Source organism: Oryctolagus cuniculus, chromosome 3 (genome assembly GCF_964237555.1).
Source record: "Oryctolagus cuniculus chromosome 3, mOryCun1.1, whole genome shotgun sequence".
Classification (NCBI taxonomy): domain Eukaryota; kingdom Metazoa; phylum Chordata; class Mammalia; order Lagomorpha; family Leporidae; genus Oryctolagus; species Oryctolagus cuniculus.
In genome coordinates, this window is record NC_091434.1 from 14949619 (window position 1) to 14975640 (window position 26022).

General features: G+C 38.9%; 1 protein-coding gene and 1 long non-coding RNA gene across 6 annotated transcripts in view; one reads left to right on the top strand and one right to left on the bottom strand.

Annotated features, from left to right (window-relative positions):
• Positions 1–26022, bottom strand: part of LOC127491558 (uncharacterized) — a 208921-nt gene that overhangs the window by 35924 nt on the left and 146975 nt on the right. Inside the window, exon 4 of one of the 5 annotated variants that reach the window (XR_007920270.2) lies at positions 14417–14727. The exons of 2 other annotated variants lie outside the window; for them this stretch is intronic. This is a non-coding gene — a long non-coding RNA (uncharacterized lncRNA). 2 more of the 5 variants (XR_007920269.2, XR_011387087.1) reach the window with 2 other exon arrangements.
• The window catches only part of LOC103348889 (putative serine protease K12H4.7), a 68167-nt gene that overhangs the window by 12561 nt on the left and 29584 nt on the right, over positions 1–26022 (top strand). The window contains exons 3-4 of the mRNA XM_008259239.3: positions 8216–8448; positions 10762–10897. Of these exons, the coding sequence (XP_008257461.2) occupies positions 8216–8448; positions 10762–10897 (369 nt within the window). The remainder of the gene's footprint in view (positions 1–8215; positions 8449–10761; positions 10898–26022) is intronic.

Sequence of the window (26022 nt, forward strand, 5' to 3'; positions counted from 1 at the left end):
TACTTAAATTGGGTTCCTGCCACTCACACAAGAGACCTGGAGTGAGTTCTGGGTTTCTGGCTTCAGTTGGCCCGGGCAGTTGTGGCTAGTGAACGAGTGGATGGTAGTTTTCTCTTTGTCTCTCTCTTTCTCCGTCTCGCAGGCTTTCATATAAATAAAATGATTACATAAAAATTTTAAAGAAAGAAAAACTGGGTGTAGAGGATTGGAATAGAACAACTTTCTTGATTAAAAAAAGACTCATAATATTTATTTTGAATAAAATAAACTCAGGTAATATAATTTAGTTTTTTTGAACATATTTAAGCAAAAATAATATACCTATTAATTTTTTCAACTCCAGTGGAATTTTAAATCATGAAATACTCTCCCCATAGAAGCAGGGATGACAATTTAGTTTAAAAAAAAAACTTATCAGGCCGGCGCTGCGGCTCACTAGGCTAATCCTCCGCCTAGTGGCGCCGGCACACCGGGTTCTAGTCCCGGTCGGGGCGCCGGATTCTGTCCCGGTTGCCCCTCTTCCAGGCCAGCTCTCTGCTGTGGCCCAGGAATGCAGTGGAGGATGGCCCAGGTGCTTGGGCCCTGCACCCCATGGGAGACCAGGAAAAGCACCTGGCTCCTGGCTCCTGCCATCGGATCAGCGCAGTGCGCCGGCCGCAGCCCGCCGGCCGCGGCGGCCATTGGAGGGTGAACCAACGGCAAAGGAAGACCTTTCTCTCTGTCTCTCTCTATCACTGTCCACTCTGCCTGTCAAAAAAAATAAAATAAAATAAAAAAAAACTTATCAAAGATGACCAGCTATCCCACTAAATTTCAGGCCAACATGTCAAAGTGAAGAGCAAGAATATGAGGCCTATTTTTTCCTCAGTATTTTAATTTTACTCTCTACATTTCTATTTTTCATCAGCTTACTTATTTATAATTATAAACTGCTCATTGTACAAATTCAAGCAAATAGAATAAAGTTTAAAATGTACCTCTCTCAAGGTTATGAAAAATCCAATGTAATGTCAAGGCCTTTTGTTCTCATTTAAATAAGAAGCAAGGATTGCTTTTTGCAACCCTGAGAGTGTCATTAGTGTCAGTGAAGTGATACCTTTATTATATGAGTCATAATTCTGGGTACCATTTATCATGACAGACCAATAATTACTCAAAGTTCCACCACCTTCTTTCCTGCTGTGACTCCACAAATGTGATTTTGGATTCTGAGTCACATGACTTTGGATGATGAGGTGACATTCCAGCAGTTCTATCACTTCTGTATTTCTTTATGAGAAACTTGCATTTGCATGTGGGTGTTAACAATATTTGATATCCCATAAATAGTTTTAAATTTGGGGTTTCTTTGTTAATCTCTCTAAGGGAATAAAATAATTTTTAAATAGGTGATAACTCATGTTGAGAGAGATTAAAGTAGTTTGCCATACAAATTGTCTTTGCGAGGCTGGAAATACTCGTCAGACTTAACCTGCTGAAATTTTTATCCTTTGATGATTTGCCTAGGAAGGAGGAAAAATATCATTAACCCCTAAATGTTGTAGTATCCCTTTTATCCTCAACTACTAATGGGAATTCTTCATTTGCTAGCACCCTTTATACCAATGTGGAAGATTTACTTCTTGCAGAGAAAGATGCTAAATTGATTTATATGAGTAGGGGAAGAATGAAAAGAGGCCTATATGTTTGGGCTATAGGAGAGAGTTTAGGATATACTTTATGCAAGATTTCAAAGCAGGGATATAAGAACTGGAGAATGGAAGAAGAGCCTTTGGAGAAGTTCTTATTTAGGTTATGTACTTCCCTTTAGTATTTTTGAAAGGAATCCATAAAAGATGAAATTCCTTATTGCTGGCTGTGGAATTATATGTCTGTAAATTTGTTTCATGCAGAGACTTAGCCATGAACATTGTACCTTCATGTTTGTTCCACCTCCTCATTTTCTGTTATGCTTTGCACAGGACTTGGCTTCCCAAACTCATGAAGATGTTTAAACCCCAAAATCTTAACGCTAATGGTTAATGGATTAATGGTGATGAATTAAGGATGAGGACTTGATCCAATTATGGTGTCCATGATTGGACTGGATGAGGTTGCTAGAGTGGGCCTCCAAGTCATTGACTTTAGAAGGAGAATGCACACAGAGTAGATGAAAAGTGTGCTCCATGTCTCCCACCTCCCTGACTCCCCATGTGATCCTCCCCCTACACACATGTTCATCTATCAGTCATGGGACTAATGGGGCTTCCTGACCTTAAACTGTGAACACCTAAAGCTACAAGCTGAAATAAACCTTCTTTCCTAAGGAGCTCCTCTCAGGCATTTTAGATTAGTAATGAGAAGTTGACTAGTATACCACTGCACCACTAAACTATTAAAGACTCTAATTTATTTGGCTATGTCTTAAATTTTGATAGGGTTCCCTCAGTTATGTTGTTTGTGAAATGAAATGTTTTTTTTTTTAAAAACAATTTGGAAAAATAAATTAAGTGTCATGTATATGAATGGATTTCAGCAAAAGGCTACTAGGAATACTTGCACACAGATAGTTAAGATAATTAGATTTATTATGCATTACAGCAAGAGAATTTATACAATAGGGGAATTGGGGACATCCTGGACAGAAGGTGTTGAGAAGAACCTACACAGACACATGAAAAAATGCTCAGGATTACTAGCCTCAGGGAAATGCAAATAACACATCACAATGTGGTGTCTCCTCACTTCAGTTAGAATGACTATTTTCCAAAAATCAGAAAAATAACAAGTGCTAGTGAGGTTGTGGGGAAAGAAGTACCTTAATACACTGTTGGTGGGAATGGAAATTGGCACAACCATTATGGAGAGTAGTATGGATATTCCTCAGAAAACTATGAATAGATCTCCCATATGACCCAACTATCTCACTCCTGGGAATATATCCAAAGGAAATCAGCATATGAAAGAGACACCTGCACTCCCATGTTTATAGCAGCTCTGATCACAATAGAAAAGATGTGCAATCAACTCAGATGTCCTTCAGGTGATGATTGGATAAAGAAAATGTGATATATATATATATGTATATATTATAGAATGCTACTCAGCTTTAAAAAAGAATGAAATACTGACATTTGCAACAAAATGATACAATTGGAGGTCATTATGCTAAGTGAAATAAGCCAGACCCAGAAAGACAATTATCACATTTTTTTCCTATTTGTGGAAATTAATAGAGAGTATAAAAATTGTGTCAATGTCATATAATTTGATTTTTAGTTATAAATATTTCTCAGCAGAATCATATCATGTAAATGAAAATATATCTTTCTTTCTTCACATTATGATTATCATGGATTTCTCTGTGATATTAATATCTCCATCTTCAAGAAAAAAAATCAGTGTATATGTGTATGTATTAATGTCTACATTTGAAGTTAATGCAGCAAAATGTTAAAATAAATTGTAAAAATAAAGAAAAAAAGAAAAGAAGAACCTACCATAGTTTTGGGATTTAAATAGCTAGGGTTCGAATAGCTAATTTGGGGGAGAGTCTAAGGAAGTGGGAATTTGCTTCGATTGGAAGCTGTCAGAAAGTGGGAGGTGATTGAGTAGCTCGATAAATCTTACATATAGGCAGGGAGAAATAGCAATCCGTTGTTTTGGCCCCAAAAGGGATTGTTTGGTACTTTGTAGATAACGTGGTGGCCTTGTTTTTATCTGTGCCTAAACAAAATTATGCAGTGGCCTTGTCTGATCTTTTATTGGAGCTCAGTGTAACCTTGTCTGTGACAATATTTAAGAGATTATTTACCTAGGAGATAGGAGCTATGAGTTTCAGGCTAGCATCCAAATGTCAGAGCTTGTTTTAAACAATTTTTCCTCAGTTTCTACTTTGTCCAAGGACCCATGAAGTTACACCACAGGGTGCCAATCTATGATATCCAGATTTTTGCCTTTGCTGGGTTTTGTTGTTTAACATTAGAGGAGTGACCACGGAGCAAAATCTAGTGACCCAGGATTAATCTTTCCTTTTGCTGTAGGATGAGTTGTTGAACTATCTGAAGTGACAAGGTTGTACAGTAACATTTAAGACTGCCAAGAATATATTGCCCAAATGTAATGTAGCCAATATTTAGAGACAAAATACTGTAAATCCTTGTAGATCTCGTAACCAAGGGCTTAGATTGTGAAACCAAGACAATGAAAACATGTCCTAGAATTCAATAGGTCCTGTTTTAGAGAACCCAGTGGCTTTTTTTTGTTACTGACTCTTCTATTTGTCCCTTAGTGTTTACTAAAGTGTAATAAGTAGCATTTGCTATAGTCCAACCTCCCAAGGGTTGGCAGAGAGATCCAGAGCTGTACATTTGTCCATGATAATTACAGCTAATTGATTTAGATTAGTTTGTTGGACTTTCAGGGCAGAAGTGACATTACTTACATGTCTGCTATGATAAGATACAGTTATCAACCACTTTTCCAAATTGTATTGTCCCTACTGAACTGGAGTAATAGAGTATGTATGAAGAATAAATTTGTTATCCCTCCTGGAAGTTTTTTCAAATAACCTGTGCTTGCTGCATTTTGGAAGTTTCTGGTATTATTTTTAAGGAAATATAATTTCCTGGAGGATTAATAGCTTTAAATATTCAGAAATCTCTAATAATAGCAACAAATACACAGGTTACATTAGTGTGTGGTAGCCAGGTATAAGAACTAACATCCTAGTGGAACATAGATTGTATTGGGAGTGTAGTAACATTTCATATGATGGTATCAATTTTGTGTCTCTTGAATTAGAGAAATTCTTCAGTGGAATTATACAGTTCCTACAAGTAGGTTTACATGTCTCTGAAGAGAACAAACTGGCTATTGCAGCCAGAATAGCTCACCAGATTTGTCAGCAGCATCAGGTAAAGGGTGACAGATTCAGTCACTTACTAGATTCAAAATGGCAGCTAGAGTCTAAGAAAAATATATGAACCTTTTGGTTTTTCTGAAGTAGAACAAGGAGATCATATGGAATCAGAAATAAGTGTATGAAGATTAGGAAATAGTTTTAGTTTTAGGGTGCTGCAAAGTTGAACAATAATCAGGACAAGGTGTTGAGTAATTGAAATTAATCTTGTTCCATGTTGGGCAGAAGTTGTTCAATTCTGTGGAATATTATTTGTTTCAATTTTCTTGGGCAAAAGATAGCCATCACAGAATTTAGGAAAAGTCCTAAGAATCACCACTTTAGGTTTTCTACATATTAATGTATATGTATATTTGTATATATTGAATATAAGATTACTTTAGCCACTCAGGGTTTCCTGTATTTCCATGTGAATTTCAGCATCATTTTTTCTAGATCTGAGAAGAATGTCTTTGGTATTTTGATTGGTTTCACATTGAATCTGTAAATTGTTTTCAGTAGTATGGACATTTTGAAAATATTGGTTCTTCCAATCCATGAACATGGAAGATATTTTTCCACTTTTTGATGTCTTCTATTTCTTTCTTTATAATGTTTATTGTAGAGATACTAGCGTCCTTGGTTGAATTTATGCCAAGGTATTTAATTTTTTTTTGCAGCTATCGTGAATGGGATTGATGTTAGAAGTTCTTTCTCAGCCATGGAATTGTCTGTGTATAAAAGGCTATTGATTTTTGTGTGTTGATATTATATCCCGTCACTTTACCAACTCTTTTATGAGTTCCAACAGTCTCTCAGTGGAGTCTGTCTTCTGAAAATAGGGGTAGTTTGACTTCCCCCTTCCCAATTTATATCCCTCTAATTTCTTTTTCTTGGCTAATGGCTCTGGTTAAAAGAAGTTCCAGGACTATACTGAATAACAATGATGAGAGTGGGCATCCTTGTTTGGTTCTGGATCTCAGTGGGAATGTTTCCAATTTTTTCCCATTCAATAGGATGCTGGTTGTGGGTTTGTAATAAATTGCCTTGATTGCATTGAGAAATGTTTCTTCCATAACTAATTTGCTTAAGATTTTCATCATGAAAAGATATTGGATTTTATCAAATGCTTTCTTTGCATCTTTTGAAATAATCATATGGTTTTTGTTCTTCAGTTTGTTAATGTGATGTACCACATTGATTGATTTGCAAATGTTGAACCATACCAGAGATAAATCCCACTTGGTCTAGTAATTGATCTTTCTGATGTGATGTTGGATTCTATTAGCTTGTATTTTGGTGAGACTTTTTGCATCTATGTTCATCAGGGAAGTTGGTCTATAATTCTCTTTCTCTGTTGTACCTTTTTCTGGTTTTGGAATTAAGGCAATGCTGGCCTCATAGGAAGAGTTTAGAAGAATACCCTTCCTTTTAATTTTTTTTTTGAATAGCTTAAGAAGAATTGGAATTATTTCTTCTTTAAAAGTCTGGTAGATTGGGGCTGGCACTTTGGTGCAGTAGGTTAATCCTCTGTCTGCAGTGCTGGCATCCCATTTGGATACCAGTTCAAGTCCTGGGTGCTATTTTCCAATCCAGCTCTCTGCTATGGCCTGGGAAACTGTAGAAGATAGCCCAAGGCCTTGGGCCCCTGCACCTACATGGGAGACTGGGAAGAAGTTCTTGGCTCCTGGCTTTGATCAGCACAGCTGTGGTCATTGTGGCCATTTGGGGAGTGAACCAGTGGGAGGAAGAAGACCTTTTTTTTCATTTACATATAATTCTTTTATTTATTTTTTCTTTTCTTTTTTAACTTTTATTTAATAAATATAAATTTTCAAAATACAACTTCTGGATTATAGCGGCTTTTCTCCCCCATAACCTTCCTGCCACCCACAACCCTCCCATCTCCCACTCCCTCTCCCATCCTATTCTTCATCAAAATTCATTTTCAATTATCTTTATATACAGAAGATCAATTTAGTATATACTAAGTAAAGATTTCAACAGTTTGCACCCACACAGAAACACAACTAATAAAGTACTATTTGAGTACTAGTTATACTGTTAATTCACATAGTACAACACATTAAGGACAGAGATCCTGCATGGGGAGTAAGTGCACAGTGACTCCTGTTGTTGATTTAACAATTGACACTCTTATTTATGACGTCAGTAATCACCCAAGGCTCTTGTCATGAGTTGCCAAGGCTATGGAAGCCTCTTGAGTTCGCCAACTCCGATCTTATTTAGACAAGGCCATAGTCAAAGTGGAAGTTCTCTCCTCCCTTCAGAGAAAGACACCTCCTTCTTTGATGGCCCGTTCTTTCCTCTGATATCTCACTCACAGCCTAACTCTTCCCTGAGATTTCACACTCTCCATTTTTTTTTAAACTTTCTTCCCCTAGACTAGAGCAGTAAGCTCCCTGTGTATTCCACCATCTTGTATTCTCCCCAGTGAATTCACTTTTTAAGATTTACTTATATTATTTGAAAGGCAGAGTTACAGAGAGAGAGGGGAAGAGAGCAAGATCAAGATCAAGAATGAGAACGAGTGAGAGAGAGAGAGAGAGAGAGAGAAAGGTCTTCTATCCACTGGTTCACTCCCTAAATGGCCTCAATGGTTAGGGTGATATTGGGCTCAAGCTGGGAGCCCAGAGATTCTTCTGGGTCTCCCATGTGGGTAGCAGTACCCAAGCTCTTGGGCCATCTTCCTCTGCTTTCCCAGGTGCATTAGCAGGGAGCTGGATAGGAAGTAGAGCATCTAGGATATGAACTGGCACCCATATGGGATGTTGCTATTGCAGGCAGCAGCTTTTACCCACTATGCAACAGTGCTGGTGCCCCAGTGAATCTTTTTGAAGATCCTTTACATATTGCATTATTTGGATGTGGTATGATTTAGACCCAAATATTGCTCTGTCTGATGTAGCAGGCAAATCAGGAAGATTAAAAAATATGAGCATCAAGCCAGTTAACCATGGGTTATCTTAATTCCTTGGATAGAGTTAAATCCCTGACATTCCTTCAGAAAGTCACAGTGATAATTTGATGGTCATGGTTCTATTCAGTGTGTTAGAAAAACTGATCAAATGGATGCAGACAGGCACTTGAAACTCCTTCACAGGGTGACAAGAGGAAACACCAAAATAGGAATGAGACTGTGAAAAATGTGATTAGTGCTGTTCCCGCATCTTGTGTCACTGTTGTCCAGATCACTTCATTACATTTTCAAGTTGGGCCTGGTATAAACATGCTTTGAAAATACACATTTTTATTTTATAAAAGTGTTCTGCTGTAATTGTTTTCATGAACAGACTATTCATGTTTCTGTGGTAGGAATCTGAACACCACCAACCTCCGGTACCTCAGCAGCAGGCAGGCCCTGGAAGATGTTGCCAACTTCCGAAGGGGGATCGTGGAGAAACTGGGCCTCTTCAACAATAAGTGGATCCTGGTTGGTGGTTCTTATGGAGGATCCCTGGCAGCTTGGCTAAGGACAAAATACCCTGACCTATTTGTAGCAGCTCTGGCCAGCAGTGCGCCACTCAAAGCAAAAGCTGACTTTTACGGTGAGTGTATTCACAATACAAGTGAGTGAATGACCTGGACAGATGGATCATTGAATAACACATAAGGGTCTATACCCACCTTCCACATGAAACAACTCCATAGAGAATCCAAAGATATTGTGGCTGGTGGTGATTATCTGTATTTGCAGACATTATTGATTAGTGATAACTTCTTACTGGGTGAAGTAGGTTATGTCTCAGCTGTTGATTTGATAGCAAAAAGAGTCTTTGATTTATCTATTTCCAAAGAAGTACAGGAAAAGCTCTTATTTTTAAGGGCAACATTTCCTATTTCAAAGTTGCCTTTTAATTCACCTTCCTACCGTCTGAGTTGAAAATTATCTATAATTCACATCCCTAGGATTTTCTTATGTAGGTGAACACTGTTGATTGGCAATTTGGGCCTGCAACTAGGCTCCTGGCACAAATGAACAAGGTATCAAACTTTTTCTCAACTGACTTTTCCTTGCAAAGCAATAACAAAATTGAAAAAGCAACCATAAAAACCCAGACATACAGTTTGGATAAAATCTGCTTTAATCTTTGGATTTCTTTGAGATGAATAAGTATCCATCCATAAGCTAGTTCAAGTATTGGGCCATTACCACCCACATGGGAGACCAGGATGAAACACCTGGCTCCTGCCTTCAGTCTGACCCAGCCCTGGTTGTTGTGGCCATCTGGAAAGTGAACCAGCAGATAGAAGATCTGTGTCTCTCTGTCACTCTGCCTTTCAAATAAATGAGTAAATAAATCTTCAAAAATTCTGCTAAAATCATTTTTTGAAATCCATCATATGAGGGATCTTCAAAAGTTGTGAAAAATGAATATTATGAAAAAAAAACCTGTGCAGGGATTTCAAAACTTTTTTGGACAAAATGATCTTATTTTAAAATTTATTTATTTATTTGAGAGAGAGAGAGAGAGAGAGAGAGAGAGTTCCATCAGCTGGTTCAACCCCCCAAATACCTACAAGGGCCAGGACCAGGTTGGGCTTGAAGATGGGATCTGAGAACACACAGGTGGTAGGAACCCAATTACTTGAGCTGTCACTGTTGCCATTCAGTGTCTGCATTAGCAGAGAGCTAGAATTGGAAGCTGGAGCTGGGGGTCAAGCCTATGTATTCTGATATGGGACACTGGTGTCTTAATTTCTAGGCTCAATTTATAAATCTATTTTTTTAAGAATTATTTTTATTTATTTGAAAGACAGAGTTACAGAGAAAGGTAGAGACAGAGAGACAGAGTCTTCTATTCCACTGGTTCACTTGCCAGATGGCCCCTGAAGCCAGGAGCCAGGAGTTTCCTGTGGGTACAGAGGCCCAAGGACTTGGGCCATCTTCTACTGCTTTCCCAGGCCATAGCAGAGAGCTGGATCGGAAGTGGAGCAGCAGGGACTCAAACTGGCGCCCACATGGGATGCCAGCACTGCAGGCCAGGGCTTTAACCCACTGCGCCACAGTGCTGGGCCCTATAAACCTATTTTTAAGTTGATTTTTCCATGAAGTTTTTTTAAAAAGTATTTTATCTATTTAAAGTTTTTTAAAATGTATTTATTTGAGAGGTAGAGTTATAGACAGAAGGAGGAAGAGACAGAAGAAAGATCTTTCTTTCGCTCATTCATTCCCTAAATGGCCACAATGGCTGGAGCTGAGCCGATCTGAAGCCAGGAGCCACAAGCTTCTTCCGGGTCTCCCTCGTGGGTGCAGGGGCATGAACGCTTAGGCCATATTCTACTGTTTTCCCAGGCTATGAGCAGAGAGCTGGGTCGGAAGAGAAGCAGCCAGGGCCTGAACCGGTGCCCATATGGGACCTGCTACACCACAGCGCCGACTCCTATTTATTTACTTATTTATTTATTTAAAGTTAGAGTGACACAGAAGGAAGGGGATAGAGAGATGGAAAGAGAGTAGGAGAGAGTGAGAAATTGGGGTGGGGGGGATCTTTCATCTCCCATTCATTCCATAAATGCCTGCAATAGCCGAGCCTGCTCAAGGCCAAAGTCAGGAGCCAGAAACTCCAAAGGTTTCTTCTATGTAGATGGCAGGAACCCAAAATTCTTGAGCCATAATCTGCTGAATAGGAAGTGAAGGAGGGTCACAATCTCAGGCACTCTGATGAGGGATGTGGGTATCGCAAACTATCACATAATCTTCTGTGCCGCTCACTCCATCTCTGTGAATTTTTTGAAGTACCCTTCTATAAAGGAGAAGATATTACAAACTGAGAAGAATTAAATTCTATTAAAGAATGCAATTAAATCATACTAATTCACAGTCTTACCATTACTGCTGTTATTTTTCATACTTGTAGAGTTCCTTGAAGTAGTTCAAACTTCTCTGGCTGCTTATAACAGTGACTGCCCAAAAGCAGTGAAAAATGCTTCAGCTACCCTGGAGGAGATCCTGAGCTATCCAGACCTCCACATAAAGGTTGCAATCGACTTCAAGTAAGTGAACTAGTTTGTGTGTGAAAGAATCTACGCCCAAACAGTTTTCATTTGAATTTTACACCATTCATGTCCTTTAAGGAAGTCTGCTTATCTAGGAAGAAGACGGAACACTTTTATTCTTTTGGGATGTTGTTTATGTTACAGACTTTTATATTATCTAAGAAAAGGGAGTGAGAGCACTGTGTGTGTTGTAAAACTGATGGGAGTGAATAGCAGAGAGGAAAAGTGTGGGCGCAACAGGTGCAGGCTCACAGAGGATAGGACAGGAAGGATGTCCCCAGTGGGATCCTTCAGCTGCCCTGACAGCCAACAGCCCGAGGCACCACAAAGCACTTATCCTAGCAGAAGGGAACCCAGAGGAGGAAGTTTGCAGTTCCCATGAGGCAAACCTAGGTGAAGCTTCTCAAGCATATAGAAGACAAAGACCCGATGTGGTGCTGGAGATGTCAAGAGCTGAACAAAAAGTATGCTTGTATTGGGATTCTCCCTGGTTGAAGAAGGAAATCTTTGTTCTATCATTTAGACTGCAAATTTCCCCCAGTAATGGAGGAGGGTCTTTCCTCCCCACCCCGCCACCTCCTTCCTTCCCCCTCCTCTTCCCCTCCCTCCCTCCCTCCCTTCTCCTCCTCCTCCTCCTCTCTCTCCTTCTCTCTCTCTCCTTCTCTCTCTCTCTCCCCTTATCTCTCTCTAAGTGGGAGATCTACAAACTAAGGATAAGAAGCTGTGGTGTTTGTCTTTCCCTCCAAAAATGAAAGAATATCTTCAGGAGTACACAGGGATCTAAAGGCAGTACCTAGTTTCATTCTTGGTGGTACTTAGGTTACAGCAAAGAAAGGAGGGGGTGACAGCCTAAAAGAAAACACTGTATCAGGCCGCAGTACCACTTCAGCAAGGTGAAGATCTAGAGCTGTCAGAAGTTGTGCTGGCAGCATCACTCTTGTGCATGTGTGTCTCCTCTGCACTATGTCTCTCTTCCTTTGGCTCTGGGAGATTAATTAGATTTTGATGATGATAAAATGTACCAGCAGGGGGTGCCATTTCCTCAAATTTCCTTTCTTGGATGATTAAAGGTCATTTGTAGATTCTGTGTCTTTGCAGACTAGAGGAGGCTAATTGTGAGTGCATCAAATAATAGGGGTCTCTTGGTCACGGCGCTGTCTAAATTGAGCATTTTCCAGATGAGAGGAGAGCACAGCTGTCATCCCCACTTGCTCTGTTTTGTGCCATGGGGTAAATGTCACCCATTGACCACAAGGGGACAGGAGAAGATCATGGAAGTGGGTCAACAGACTGAACACTTTTAGTGGAAAGCCATCAGCATACACCACCTGCCAATGGAAAGTCACGCTAGTAGTTTTGTTTAAATCAAAAGCATTTGGGTTTTGTGTTTATAGATTTTCAATTCTGTTTGAGGAAGAAGGTCTTCAAACCTTAACTCATTCATCATATTTTACCTTTAAGCTGCAGAATTAAGTAAAGGCATGCTTGCTAGTGCACATTCTAATATTCCATTAACTTACTAGCAGATAATGTTTTTCCAGACTGTCAGTTTGCTCCATGTTCCAATTTATGTTCTTAGAGATACCTTAGTCCATGTAGGGATCTCATGGGGGACTTGGCAGGTTTGTTTCAGACTAGTACAGGCAGCAGGAAGTTCCTTGGTGAGTTGAGACTTGCAGGAGGGCACTGCCTGCTGCTGCCTTGAACCTTAGGCAATGTGACTGCTCATACCTGGAACCTTCATGGCCTTGTTTGTTCAGAACCCTGCCCCAGAAATCCAAAGTGGTCTGTCTGTGACCCCAGCACCAATGGGAGGGACCAGAATTCTGGATTTCCAAAGCCAATCTCCCAGTTTAGAACCATCTGCTTCCGATTCTTCTCTGCTTGACCTGGAATCTGATTCAAGTTTTGTTTACCCTTCTGAGTACTCCAGATTCAAAAACAATGAACTAGGGTTCAGAAGAGCCAGGCACTAGTCCTAATGATACCTGTTTGACTTATAAAAGGTGATACCCTGATCCTAACTCAAGCTGCATCCCTTTGCATTCCTGAATCTTTGTAGGAATCAAAAGAAGACCTTCCTTTTTCTCTCTTTCATTTATTCTGTCCTTCCAATACCATTTCCACCTACACCTTTGACTTCTTTCTATTCTGCTAGGCTTCTATGCAATCTGATTATAATAAAATATTCAAGAGACCCTCTAAATACAGTTTTGACTCTAGGATGCTTCTAAAGACTGATTCTGTGCTCCTCCTCCTACCATAGATTTATTGGACTAGATGGCAATGTTTCTTTCTGTTTGAAAATTTATTTAACTTGAAAGAAATGCGCACGAGAGAGAGAGAGAGAGAGAGAGAGAGAGAGATCTCCTAACCACTGGATAACTCAACAAATGCCCACAACAGCCAGTGCTGGGCGAGGACAAATTCAGGGGCCTGGAAGTCAATCTAGGTCTCTCCTGTGGGTGGCAGGGACCCAACTACTTGAGCCATCACCTACTGCTTCCCACTTTATACATTAGTAGAAAGCTGGAATTGGAAACAGAGCTGACACTCAAACTCAGGCTCTCCAATATAGGGTATGGGCACACCAAGTGGCACTTAACTGATGACTGATGTTACTGTTGCTGGTGGAAGTTTACCAGGCTAGTCTATGCACAGAGTTGAGAACTATTAAAGAGAGGGAATATAGTCAAGAGGATTCTTGTCCCTGGAGAAGAAAGGCTTAACTATTAGATATATCCAGTAAAGGAAAAAGTATTTGATCAAGGGATGGGAAACCAGTAACAGGATGAATTAAACTTTTTTGCCCCATGGATAGAAACTGGTGTAGTAACATCTTTTTCTTTTATATTTCATCTCTTTAATGTTTTTCTCCCATCTCACCCTCTTTCTTTCTCTTTCTGGAAGGAGTGGGAGTGGAGGGATTAAATGTCAGGTTGAAGAAGATTGGGCTCAGTGGGGAGGATTGGGGGAACTCAGTTCAGATGGAAAGTTGAAGTTTACAGGCACAGTGACAGGACCTGACAACACAGCTTGCAACTGGAGACCCAGGCTGACAACCAGAGGAACATTTTAGGGGCTCAGCATCTGTCCTCAGCATGTTGGCCAATGCTGCCACATAAGAAAGATTCTCAGCTGCTCTCACTCTTTCAGTCTTCCAAGATGCTTTGCCCTCAAAATCCGACCCTACTCAAAGTACTTTCAGAACTAACTCTTCTTTCTAGTTCTCAAATAAAAATTCACTCATGGTCCTCATTACTGCCAAAACATAAGGACTTTATTGGACAGCTGGCAGTTAGTTTCCTAGCCACTAGGATGTTAATCATGACAAGACTGTGACTATTTAGAATAAGTGTTCCCAAACTTTAACATTCTACTAAATAGACTATCTAAAAAGCTTAATTATATATATTTCTTAAAGTAATCACACACACACACATACAAGCATGCTTATTAACAAAATAAATGAATTTCGTGGAGCTGGATTTTTTAAAGAATTTATTTATTTATTTATTTATTTATTTATTTGAGAGGTAGACTCACAGAGAGGATGAGACACAAAGAAAGATCTTCCACCTGCTGGTTCACTCCCCAAATGTCTGCAATGCCTGAAGCTGGGCCAGTCTGAAGCCAGGTGCCAGAAGCTTCTTCCAAGTCTCCCATGTGGCTGTGGGGGCCTAAAGCACTTGGGCCATCTTCCACTGCTTTCCCAGTCCACAGGCAGAGAGCTAGATCAGAAGCAGAGCACAAACTAGCGTCCATATGAGATGCTGGCACCACAGGTGGAAGCTTAGCCTACTATGTCACAGTGCCGGTCCAATGACCTGGATGTTTCCAAGAGAAGGTACATAATAATCAGTTCATAGGATCCCAGCAAGTATTCATAGGACTCTAAGGCCATACCTCTCTTTTATAGATGATGCAATAAAACAGGGGAGTTTAGTGATTTTTGCCCAAAAATCACAGACCCAGAAACATAATCTAGATTTCTAGTTTTCAGTGGTATTTCTAATGAAAATAATCTTAGGTGTTTAGGCTACTGATTAGGATGCCCACTCAGAAAACCATATGCCCTGTCAGAATCCTGGCTCCGTTCCTGATTCTAGTTTCTGGTAGCGTGCACCCTGGGAGGCAGCAGATGTTGGCTCAAGTAGTTGAGTCCCTGCCAACTCCCTCCATGACGGAAGACCTGGAATCAGTTCCCAGTTCCTGGTTTCAGCCTGACCCAGTCCCTGCCAATCCAGGCATTTGGTGAGTGAACAAGCAGATGAAAGTTCTGTATCTTTCTATCTGTCTTTCTAAAACTCAAATAAATAAGTAAATAAATAAAATAATCTTATCACACACATTGCATTGTACCAATTCTAAATTGATTGCTTTTTTGAAAAACTTGATTCTATAAGTGGACACTGACTGTATGTTACTATTATGGTTATTATGCTGAATCATATATTGTGAAAGCTATATGAAGATGCTTTTTATAGAGAATTCACCAATACCACATTAAACTTTTCTAACATCTTTTCTCCTTTCTTCTCTTTTTAATCTTTCATTCTATCCATCCATCCATCCACCCACTCACCTGCCCATCATGCATCCATCCATCCATGACACTGTACTAGGCACAGGGGAAAATAAAGCAGAAAAATAAAGATTGTTCTGGGCCTTCATGGAACTTATAGTCATGTGAAGGAGTTGAATGCAAATCAGATATCCACAATACAAGATATGTTTATAATTAAACCAAGATAAATTTTCAAAATGAGGAATTTTGGAGATTAAAAATTTAGAACAAGGGAAGCTATCTTAACTTTAGGACAAGACAGTGAGACTTCTCTAATAATATCATATATGATCTGCCTTCAAAAAGATGAGGAGAAGCAGGCAGAGAACGTTCCAGAGATAGCAACGAAGGTAAGAGTGCTTATCAGATGAAGAACTAAATGGCAGCCAGTGTGCCTGGATGAAACAGGAAAGTAGACTGTGGCTGCATTGAAGGACCTTATAGGATAATGAGATAGGGAGTGCTTGATTGACCTTAAGCAAGATGGTGAGGAATTTGGATTAATTTTCATTTTGAGAAGATAACTGGCTGTAGGGATGACATGGCTTAGGGAGGAGGTGGTAAACACATGGGCAGATCAATGAGCATACTATCACATAAATTTGGCAATTTGAATTTGGGTATTATTACAGACAAGGTGAGTGAAAAACAGAGTTTAGAAAGATTTAGGATGGTATGTGGCAGTTAACAAAGAGTTAGGAGGATAAATACCAATGATGAATTGGATATATGGTGTGAGAAACAGGTAGTTGTCAAGAACAACTCCTGGCTTATTTAACTGGAAAAATTTGCCCAAATGTTAGCAAAAGTTACAATTAAATTAAATTTCATAATCATCCTTTGCTACTTCTTTGCACCACGGAAGTTATAAAGATGGATAAGACAACGAGCCAAGTCTAGTAAAGTCATCATACCTTAAAAAAGACAACTTTTGGAAGATTGGCAACTGTTGTCATTGTATGTACACATTCTAGAAAGAAAGCATTTAGAATTATTTCCTGTTACATCTCTCTATATAAATTGCATATTAATACATATTTGCATTTATAGTCAAGTTCCTACCTTGGGTGAATAATTTTTCTAGCAAAGTCACAAATTTAATTTATTTGCTTAAAGCAAACTCATGGGATAGACTTCTCAGTGTTTCAAAAGTTTGCTTTTATCTAGATGTATGGAATTTCTGAAGTATTTTTATGCTGTTAGGAGGGCTAAATTTAGGTCTAATTATGCCCATTGAATAAATTTTTGTCCAATTTCAACTTGGTCTTGGAAGGGGTTGGTGAAATCTTGATTCTTTCACACAGCAGGCCAAGGTTGCAGATTCTGATATATATCAAGGTTCAGTCAAGGCCATTTGTTGGTCCACTGAGACTCAATGCCTCTGATTGAGTCCAAGTGAAATCTATTTCTGTGTGCTTTAATAGATTTCCAGACTGCCTCTGCAAACCAGCGAAGTTCCACTTTTTAGCATAACTGCAGAACTGTGGCCAACTTGTCTAACTTAGCTCCCTGCCACTACTAAGCAATACTGAACTCCTTAAACTGCTAATGCAAAATGAAAGACTGGTCTAATCCAAAACTGATCAAAACTGTTTTAACAGTGACTCCTGGTGTTCTCAATTAACTGCCTAACTCAGAATCTCCAGTGAAACACAAGTGGGGAGCTGTACTTTTTCCTCTGGTTACATAGGAAAACAATTTATTATATGAAACTGAATTTTCTTAGTGAAGCTGATATCAAGCTTGAAACTGTCACTAGTTTATACCTCGTGGTCATTTATGCCTTTGGTTGTTCACGTGTTCCTGCATGTTCTGGAATCTTCTCTCCCTTCATCTTAACAAAGTTCTGTCAGTCAGAACCTTGATCAAGTCCTAATTCCTGACTTTTGAAATCATAGCTAGACACTGTGCTAAGCATTGCTTCGGGTAATTATGATAACCCACAAGGGGACAACTACTTGTGTCACTGCTATGCAGCCAAGGTTATGGAGTCTTAAAACAGTGAAATAACCAGCCTGACCACCTTTCTCGCTCACTCCAGGGATAGCCCCAGGTTCTTCCTGCCTTCCAGTTCCCTCGGAACAGTCAATCTGAACCCCACAATTGAGCACATTTTTAGGCTTTGTTCTTCTTTCCTCCTGTCTTCTCTCTTCCCAATTAGACCTCACATCCATCCAAGGCAAGAGTCATTTTTGGTAAGATCACACAGTAGGCTCAACTAGCATTTTTCAGTTGATTAGACATGGGAAAAACATAAAAATGGGAATATGTATGTAAAGACTTTTTAGCATTTAACTCTAGAAGACTATGAAGTAGCAAAATAATATATGAAATTCAGCTTTCATTGTTGTTCTAGAAACACATTTTTTTTCCCTCACATAAGTTTATGGGTGGAGAGGAGATAGAATGATAGAAATCCCAGTTGAAGGAGATCCATTTCCCAATGGCCATATTTGGATTCTTGCAAATCTTGGTTGATGCCTCTGGTACCACTGTACTTTATGGGATTCTGCTGATCTAGAAAATGCAAAAATTGTGATCCTATAAAACCTTTTTTGGCTCAGATCAATTCCATATGAGTGAAGTAATACAAGCTTGCTTTTATATGTTATGCTCTGAAATGGCATACCCTAATCTTTTAATAGAGAATTAAGTAGATGGCTTTGCTGATGCAGTCACAATTTTGAGCTAGGTTATTTTATAAAATGAGTGGATTAAAATGTGCTTTCCTTTGTCTTAGGAAACATTTTTTAAAAAATGGGTTGATACTTATCATATTTGCCTTAAGAGTAATGTTGGCTTCAACATTATTTACTGAAGTTAAATTTAGAGAGTGTTTTTAGATGGCTTCTGACCTGCAGTGAATTCTATTTGATAGCATCTAAATTCTCCTAAGTGGAAATTAAGGTATTTGCCAGAGTAAGAGTATGCTGTGTATTATTGGAAGACTTCTGCCAATGGTAAAATGTGATCATCTTAGTTGTTTTCTTTTATCTTCTCTCACTTTAAATATTTACCTCAGCACACAAATAGATTCAGAAACAAATCGTGGTAATACATATTCCCAGGTTCTTTTCCCAAGAAATTTGAACCTCTTAAATCATCCAGGAAATTTTGGGTTCACATTTCCCTTTTAAACATTTTTTAATTTGGGAAAGTGTCAATATGAAAACAGATTATACTGATTATACTTTTTAAAATTAACAACAAATAAAATTTTATAATGACTTAAATTGACCAATTATTTTTCTTCCAAGGTTAAAAATAGAATGTGAACCTATGTGAGATTTGAATCTCATTAATTTAATTATTAAAGAGTTACAATTAGTGGCAGTAAACCTATGGAAAAATAATTGTTTAGATGTCCCACATTTTTGTAGAACTTTGATTTGGAGTTTAGAGGTAAGGTGATGTTGTAGATTATTCTAGGTGTGTTTCCAAATATATTTTAGGAAGCTTTTCTTGTCCCTTAAACATGAAATGAGTATATTGGGTTAGATACTATTAATTTTAGAAATGGTCAGATTTTAAAGTTTATTTCCCAAAAGCCCATCACTATACTCCTGAGTTTCCATCTTGTTGCCAGTGTATCTATTGCCAGCAATCTCTTTTTGGAGCCCCACAACAGGGAATTACAGTCAAGGACTGGCTCCAGTACTTACTGCTTCTTCTTTACTTTATTTTTAGCAATTGACTTTATCTTTGAGTGCCTGGTATGTGCAGGGAATGGTTCATGGTGGAGTCTCCATAATATTTTGGAATGATGGTTAACAAGGGATATTTGGAGAGTCTCTTGCTCACTCTGTGGTGCTATAATACAATATCTGAGGAGGCAGAATTAATAAACAACAGAAATGTATTTCTCATAGTTTTAAGGTTGGACGTACATGATCAACATATTAGTAGGTTCATTGTCTGGTGAAAGTTTACTCTCTGCTTCCAAGATGGCATCTTCTGCTGTGTCCCTAACTCCACAGGAAAGGCAATAAAAGCAGACAAACTCACTCTCGAGCCTTTTAGTAAGGGCACCAGTCTTACCCATAAGGATGAAGCCATCATGGTCCAATCACTTGTTAGTACCTTTGGGGTTAAACACCAACATATGGATTTTTCAGGGGTCATAATACATAATTCATCATTCAATTTTAATTCCATAGATAAACAATTTAGACTATTAGGTAACTAAAAATGATCCATATATCAGGTCATCTGAGTAGTCATTCTGGCAGGTAACACACTTATTCAAAAAAAGTTTAAAAGTTTTACTAATTTTTTAAAAGATCCTATTTGGAATTTCTCTAAAGTCAGTTTGTACACAGCAAAATAAAGGTCACTGCTTCAAGTGTCAGATCAAAGTGGAATTCTACAGCTTGATTACACACTTGATGCACCTGAGTTAGAGATAATTTATTTCCAAAAAAAAAAAAATCAAGCAAAGAACACATTTCTATCAGTGCTAAGCGTAGTCAATAAAACAAGCAATGTCTCTAATGGCAATTCAACAAAATTTCCAAAGAGGCCAGGTGTTGCGGATAAGCTGCTGCTTGGGATGCCATTTGGAATCCTGGCTACTCTGCTTCCAATCCAGTTCCCTGACACAGCACATGGGAAGCAGGGGATGATGGCTCCGTGCTTGAATCCCTGCCATCCATGTGGGAGACTCAAGTGGAGTTCCTGGCTCCTGGCTTCAGCCTGGCCTACCCCCAGCTATTGTGGACAGTGAATAGGTGCACAGAAAATCAATCTCTCTCTCTCTCTCTCTCTCTCTCTCTCTACCTTTCAAACAAGTAAATCTTTTTAAAAAGTTTCTAAAAATACCTTGCATGTGACTGAGGCTCATGTCTGCGAAGAGGGAGCCATCTCCAAGGCCACTTCTTTGAAAGAGACCATGTCCACTTGTGACATGTACTTTGAAACAGAGACAATATTTTATAATTGTGTGCTGTGCATTGAGATTTAATGCTATAACGAGTACTCAAACAATATATTTCACTTTGTGTTTCTATGGGGGTGCAAACTGTTGAAATCCTTACTTAATGTATACTAAACTGATCCTCTGTAAAAAAAAAAAAAAAGAAAAAAAAAGAAATTATCAACTCCCAACTTGACTCTCACTGGGATTAAACATGACAATAGGTCTGATCTGATTTCTCATACATCTTATTTAATGCCATACTATTTCTCAATCCAGATACTTCTCTTCAAAATAGCTGTGGGAGTGTGGTTTGATTTTTAAAACTGTTATACTGACCGGCACCGCAGCTCACTAAGCTAATCCTCCACCTGCAGCGCTGGTACCCCAGGTTCTAGTCCCGGTTGGGGCACCAGATTCTGTCCCAGTTGCTCCTCTTCCAGTCTAGCTCTCTGCTGTGGCCCGGGAAGGCAGTGGAATGGCCCAAGTGCTTGGGCCCTGCACCCACATGGGAGACCAGGAGGAAGCACCCAGCTCCTGGCTTCGGATCGGCACAACGTGCAGGCCATAGCAGCCACTTTGGTGGGGGGGTGAACCAACGGAAAAAGGAAGACCTTTCTCTCTGTCTCTCTCTTTCTCTCACTGACTAACTCTGCCTGTCAAAAAAAAAAAAAAGTTACACTGCCAACATTATTACAAGTGCATTGGAAACATGAACGTTAACTTCTATCTTTCTTTAAAAATCAAGTTCTCTAGGATGGTTAAAATCCTGCAAGTGGAGAATAATTGATTAAGTGTTCTAAAGAAATATGAACTTTGGAAAAGTAGCTCTGTGTGTCTGAATAATACTTTATGTGTCAACATGAAGTTTTGGCAAACTTGACTACCAACACATAAGATTTAATTAGTACAAGATCAGAGATCAGCTGATTACAATGCTCTCATTTTTAAACTTAAAATACTAATACCTACAAACTTACATAACTTTACTATGACCAAAAGTAATTCTCAGCCCTGAGAACTAATGTCTCACCCCCTTTGCAGAACTTTGTCTTATGATTGGAACTGTCTCTATACTGTGAGTTTATCAATAGTATCCATCACAGGAATGATTTTTGACAATGTACAATTATGGTGACTTCTTTATTGCTTAGGGACATCCTTATATAGGAATTCTCATTGTTTACGGGTGTTAATATGTCTCATATATTTATTTAATCTATAGATTTCTTGATTTCCATGTAATGCCTTTCTTTGACTTTGCATGTTTGGTATTGTTTCTTATAACAGTGAACTAAAAGTTGATTTTTATATAATATATGGGGTAAGAATTTTGTTCAATGGTTTTGAATGCATGTAAGAATTTTGCTTTTTCAATGTCATCAGTGCCAACTAGATGAACTTATTTGCATGTTTCAAGTCATTGGGAATATTTTCTCTGATTTCTCAGGACTGGTGAGATACACATGTTGATAAACTTTGGCATTGGAAGCCTGTATTTGTCCTTTATAATTCTCAATATATTTGCAAGTGACCATCCATGCCAATTAGTAGACTGTGCATTCCATGAGAGTAGGGACTCCATCTGCTTAGACCTCAATATCTGTCCAGCATGTAGCATGCATGTGGTAAGCATTTCTTTTGTCCAAAACTCTAAGTTGCAAGTGACAGAAATATGACTCACACTAACTTACACAGGAAAAATAAATCAGTATCTCATGTAACAATAAAGTTTACAAATAAAAGTAGATGGTCAGCATAGCTGTGTCTCTGGACTAAGGCTTTGCTGTTGGATGATTTTTCCTTTTGTTGTCTTATGCTCTTAGATGTGTTCTGCCTTTATAGTGGTCAAGCACTATTCCTACAAAGAGATTGTTTCAGGAAATATCCTAATGTGAATTTTCAGTGGACTAGTTGGGTCACTGGCACAGAATCATGGCCGAGGATTCTGATGTCCTTGAATTAGGATCAGGAGACATTCCAGAAACTAGGACAGAGGTCAGCTCCATCTGAGCCATGTGGATTGAAAGCAGGATCAGAGTGAGTTCCAAATGGTGCAAAGGAATTCTTTTATCAAAACAGAGGAATTGATGCTGGGCAAGCAGAAACATTGATAACAATAAAAATATTAACAGATTTATTTATGTAGTGCATTATGTAGATGTACTTACTTAAGATGGCCACTAAAATGCTCAGAAAAACTAGTGTTGAGGGAATAAATGAATTAATACAGTTTCATGGCTATATGGATTATGTCCTATATAGCATACTGATAATATGATGATGTTAGTGATAATTATTATGTTATCATTATTGTTATTAGTGACTACTAAAAACTTTGCAGCTAGTTCCTTGTAAAGTTTTAAGTTGTTAAGAGAATTTTCTTGTCATTTAGTGAAAAGTTATTTGAAAGGCCAACATCCCTGTAACTGTCTTTCATCATGTCTATTTAAGGAATTTAGTACATGTCTTTGTGATTTGCAATTTGCATCTCATTTTTGGCTTTATTTTTCTCCTTTTAGCACAATAGCCTGCATCTCCCCATGCTCTCTTGGGAAAGCTGACCAAGTTCCTTCTTGTAATTCTAATTTGTATTTTAGGTGTTTGCATAATTAACTCAGCTTTTTCCTATTCCTTCTCCACCTTTTCACATAAGCTAGCTTCTTGTCTGCCACCCCCTACTCTTGGGACCTTTTTATAGTTCCTTGAGGACCATTCAGCCTTGCTAAATGAAATTTCTGTTTAATGTCTGGTCCAAAGAGATCTTGCTATTTTACTAAGTTTATTAATTTTGGCTTTCACTTTATTATTAATTTTTCCTATATTCTTTTTGAAAGATTTATTTATTTTAGCTGAAAGGCAGAGTTGCAAAAAGAGAGAGATGAACAGAGAGAGAGAGACCTGGCTCTTCTGGCTCACTCCCAAAATGGGCTCAACAGCCAAGGCTGGGCCTCACTGAAGCCAAGAGCCAGGAGCTTCATCCAGGTTTCTCACATGGGTTGCAGGATCCAGGTATTTGGACCATTTTCTGCTGCTTTATCAGGCGCATTAATAGGGAGCCGGAATTGGAAGTGGAGCAGTAGGGACTCAAACCAGGTTTCCATATGGGATGCAGATGTCACAGGTGGCAGCTTAACTTGCTGTACCACAATGCCAGCCTCATTTTTCCCACCCTATTTTCATTTCACTCATATTTTTCTTAGGTTTTCTACATTTCTTGCTAGGAGCTTCCTGTTTTTCCATCGAGTTTTAACCTTCTTCAAGGAAATTAAACAAAGTTCTTAGACTGAGTTCCTCAGACTATAAAACTTGTGTGTTGAGTGTGAGTAGACAGGATTTCCAGGAGCAGGGCAATAGTTCTTGCCAGAGTTCAAGTTTATGACTCCTAATTTTTCAGAGCCGTGGTACCTTCCGCACAATACTGCTGATAATTTATGGACTGCTCTTTGTTTTCTCCATCATGACTGTATCTGACTCTGTCTTGTCCTGTATGTGTGCTGGGAAGGGTTCCAGAAGGAAGCCCAGACTGTCAACAAACTTATCTTCAGTGCTGGGTCAATGGCTCCCAAAGGTTTCCTTTCTTGGCCTGATGCAGTGTTTGGAGACTTCCCTGCTACTCTGAGGCACACTCTCAGGAAACAACCCCTCCCGTCCCACCATGCTTTGAGATGAGTGACCTATGATGTATGCTCTTACTCTTTCCTTTGCTCATGGAGAGCTCCAGGTCTGTTTTAACTTCTTTTTTTTTAAAGATTTATTTTATTTATTTGAAAGACAGAGTTACAGAGAGAGGTAGAGAAAAGAGAGAGGTCTTCCATCTGATGGTTCACTCCCCAATTGGCCGCAATGGCTGGAGCTGCTCTGATCCAAAGCCAGGAGCCAGGAGCCAGGAGCTTCTTCTGGGTCTCCCACGCAGGTACAGGGGCCCAAGGACTTGGGCCATCTTCTACTGCTTTTCCCAGGCCATAGCAGAGAGCTGGATTGGAAGTGGAGCAGCTGAGACTAGAACCAGTACCCATATGGGATGCCAGCGCTTCAGGCCAAGGCTTTAGCCTGCTGTCCCACAGCGCTGGCCCCTGTTTTAGCTTCTTAAATACATGTGTATTAATAGATTCGGATGTACAAAAGCCACATCGGACAGCATGTTCTTTCTTTATGTCATTCTCATTTATTTTACATTATTTATATTACATTATCTCACATTAAAGATGCCACCATGCTTTGGTTATGCCAAGAGTGACCATTGCCAATTGCTGTTGCGTTTTTGTTAGCTGCTGGCACCTGTCCTTCTCCCTCTCTTGTAATTTGCTCACATTGCCAGGCAAGAAGGAATCTTTTGCCCTGGCCATTACTGGCAGAGCAGGTGGATTCAGGGTTGGGGCTGAAGCCAGATGGAGGAATTCCCACAGAAGTCTCTGTGCTCTAGGAGTAAACCAAGCTAAGGTTCAAACACAATAGGCTATTTGTGAAATCCATGATGGTTGGATTAAAGCTGAGATGTAGGTCAATGTTGCAAAGCCAAGGGTCTGAGGCTGGCAAAGAGAGGGTCAAAACTAAAAGACAGCAGGACCAACAGGTATGACCATGTTTAGCTGGATTAAAATGTAAGAGGCAAAAGGAATAATACCTGTGCTTCTTTGTAATCTAAGCTTCTGGCTGCATCTCTGATGCAGTGTTAGTGATTTGTTAATACTTTTTGTGTGGGTGTCTCTGTGTACCAGTGCAGGAGTTCAAGCAACAGATGAGTATTATTGTCCAGTGTGATTGGAAAGGTCATCAAACACCATTTTAGTCTTTATTGGGCAAATATTATAGAACACAATCCTTAGAGAATAAGTCTCCTGCAATGTCAATCTCTCAAAGACATCATGGTGTCTATCAGTTGCCTCCTATATACATACTAAAATCAATGTAAGGTACATATACTCACAGATATATATTTCATACAGAAATTAGACCATCCATAATCCTGTTCTATAACTTGTTTATTCAGTTATCAGTGTATTTCAAGTACCATAATTTTAAAAATAGGTGTTGAAAGCAGAATATATGAATATTTCCTGAAAATTTTGCTGATGAGTGTCAGAGCTGATTACATCTCTAAAGACACACTAGGGTGAAATTTAGCAGACTAATGACTAAGTCTAGAACAACTTCTTAGAAGCAATTATTACATCTCATAAGCTCATTTTTTTAAAGTGGAAATAATGATGATACTGGAGATCATTTGAACTTGGTAACTGCAGTGGTCACCAGCTGACAACTGAGAAACACAGATGTCACTTTGAAACATGTGTGTTGGTTTCAAGAGGGTCCATTTTAAAATATTCAACAGTATTTCAATCAGATCAGGATTAGAGAGGATCTCATCAATATTACAATAAGAACTTAAATTCTATTGTATATGCTTAATATTTTGCTCTCTTAGGATCTGTTTTTCAAAATTGGCTATGATTACTAAAATATTCACATTCCATACCAGGATATTAACTTAGCAAGTGATTAAACTGAGGTCCTCAAGTTCAAAGGCTCAGGCCACACGGGTAGTAGAAATTCAAGAACAGATACCTTTATGTTTGTTTCCCAGCCAAATTCTCTTCGGTTAAATACTTTCTATTTTGAAAGAATTACAGACTCAGAAGA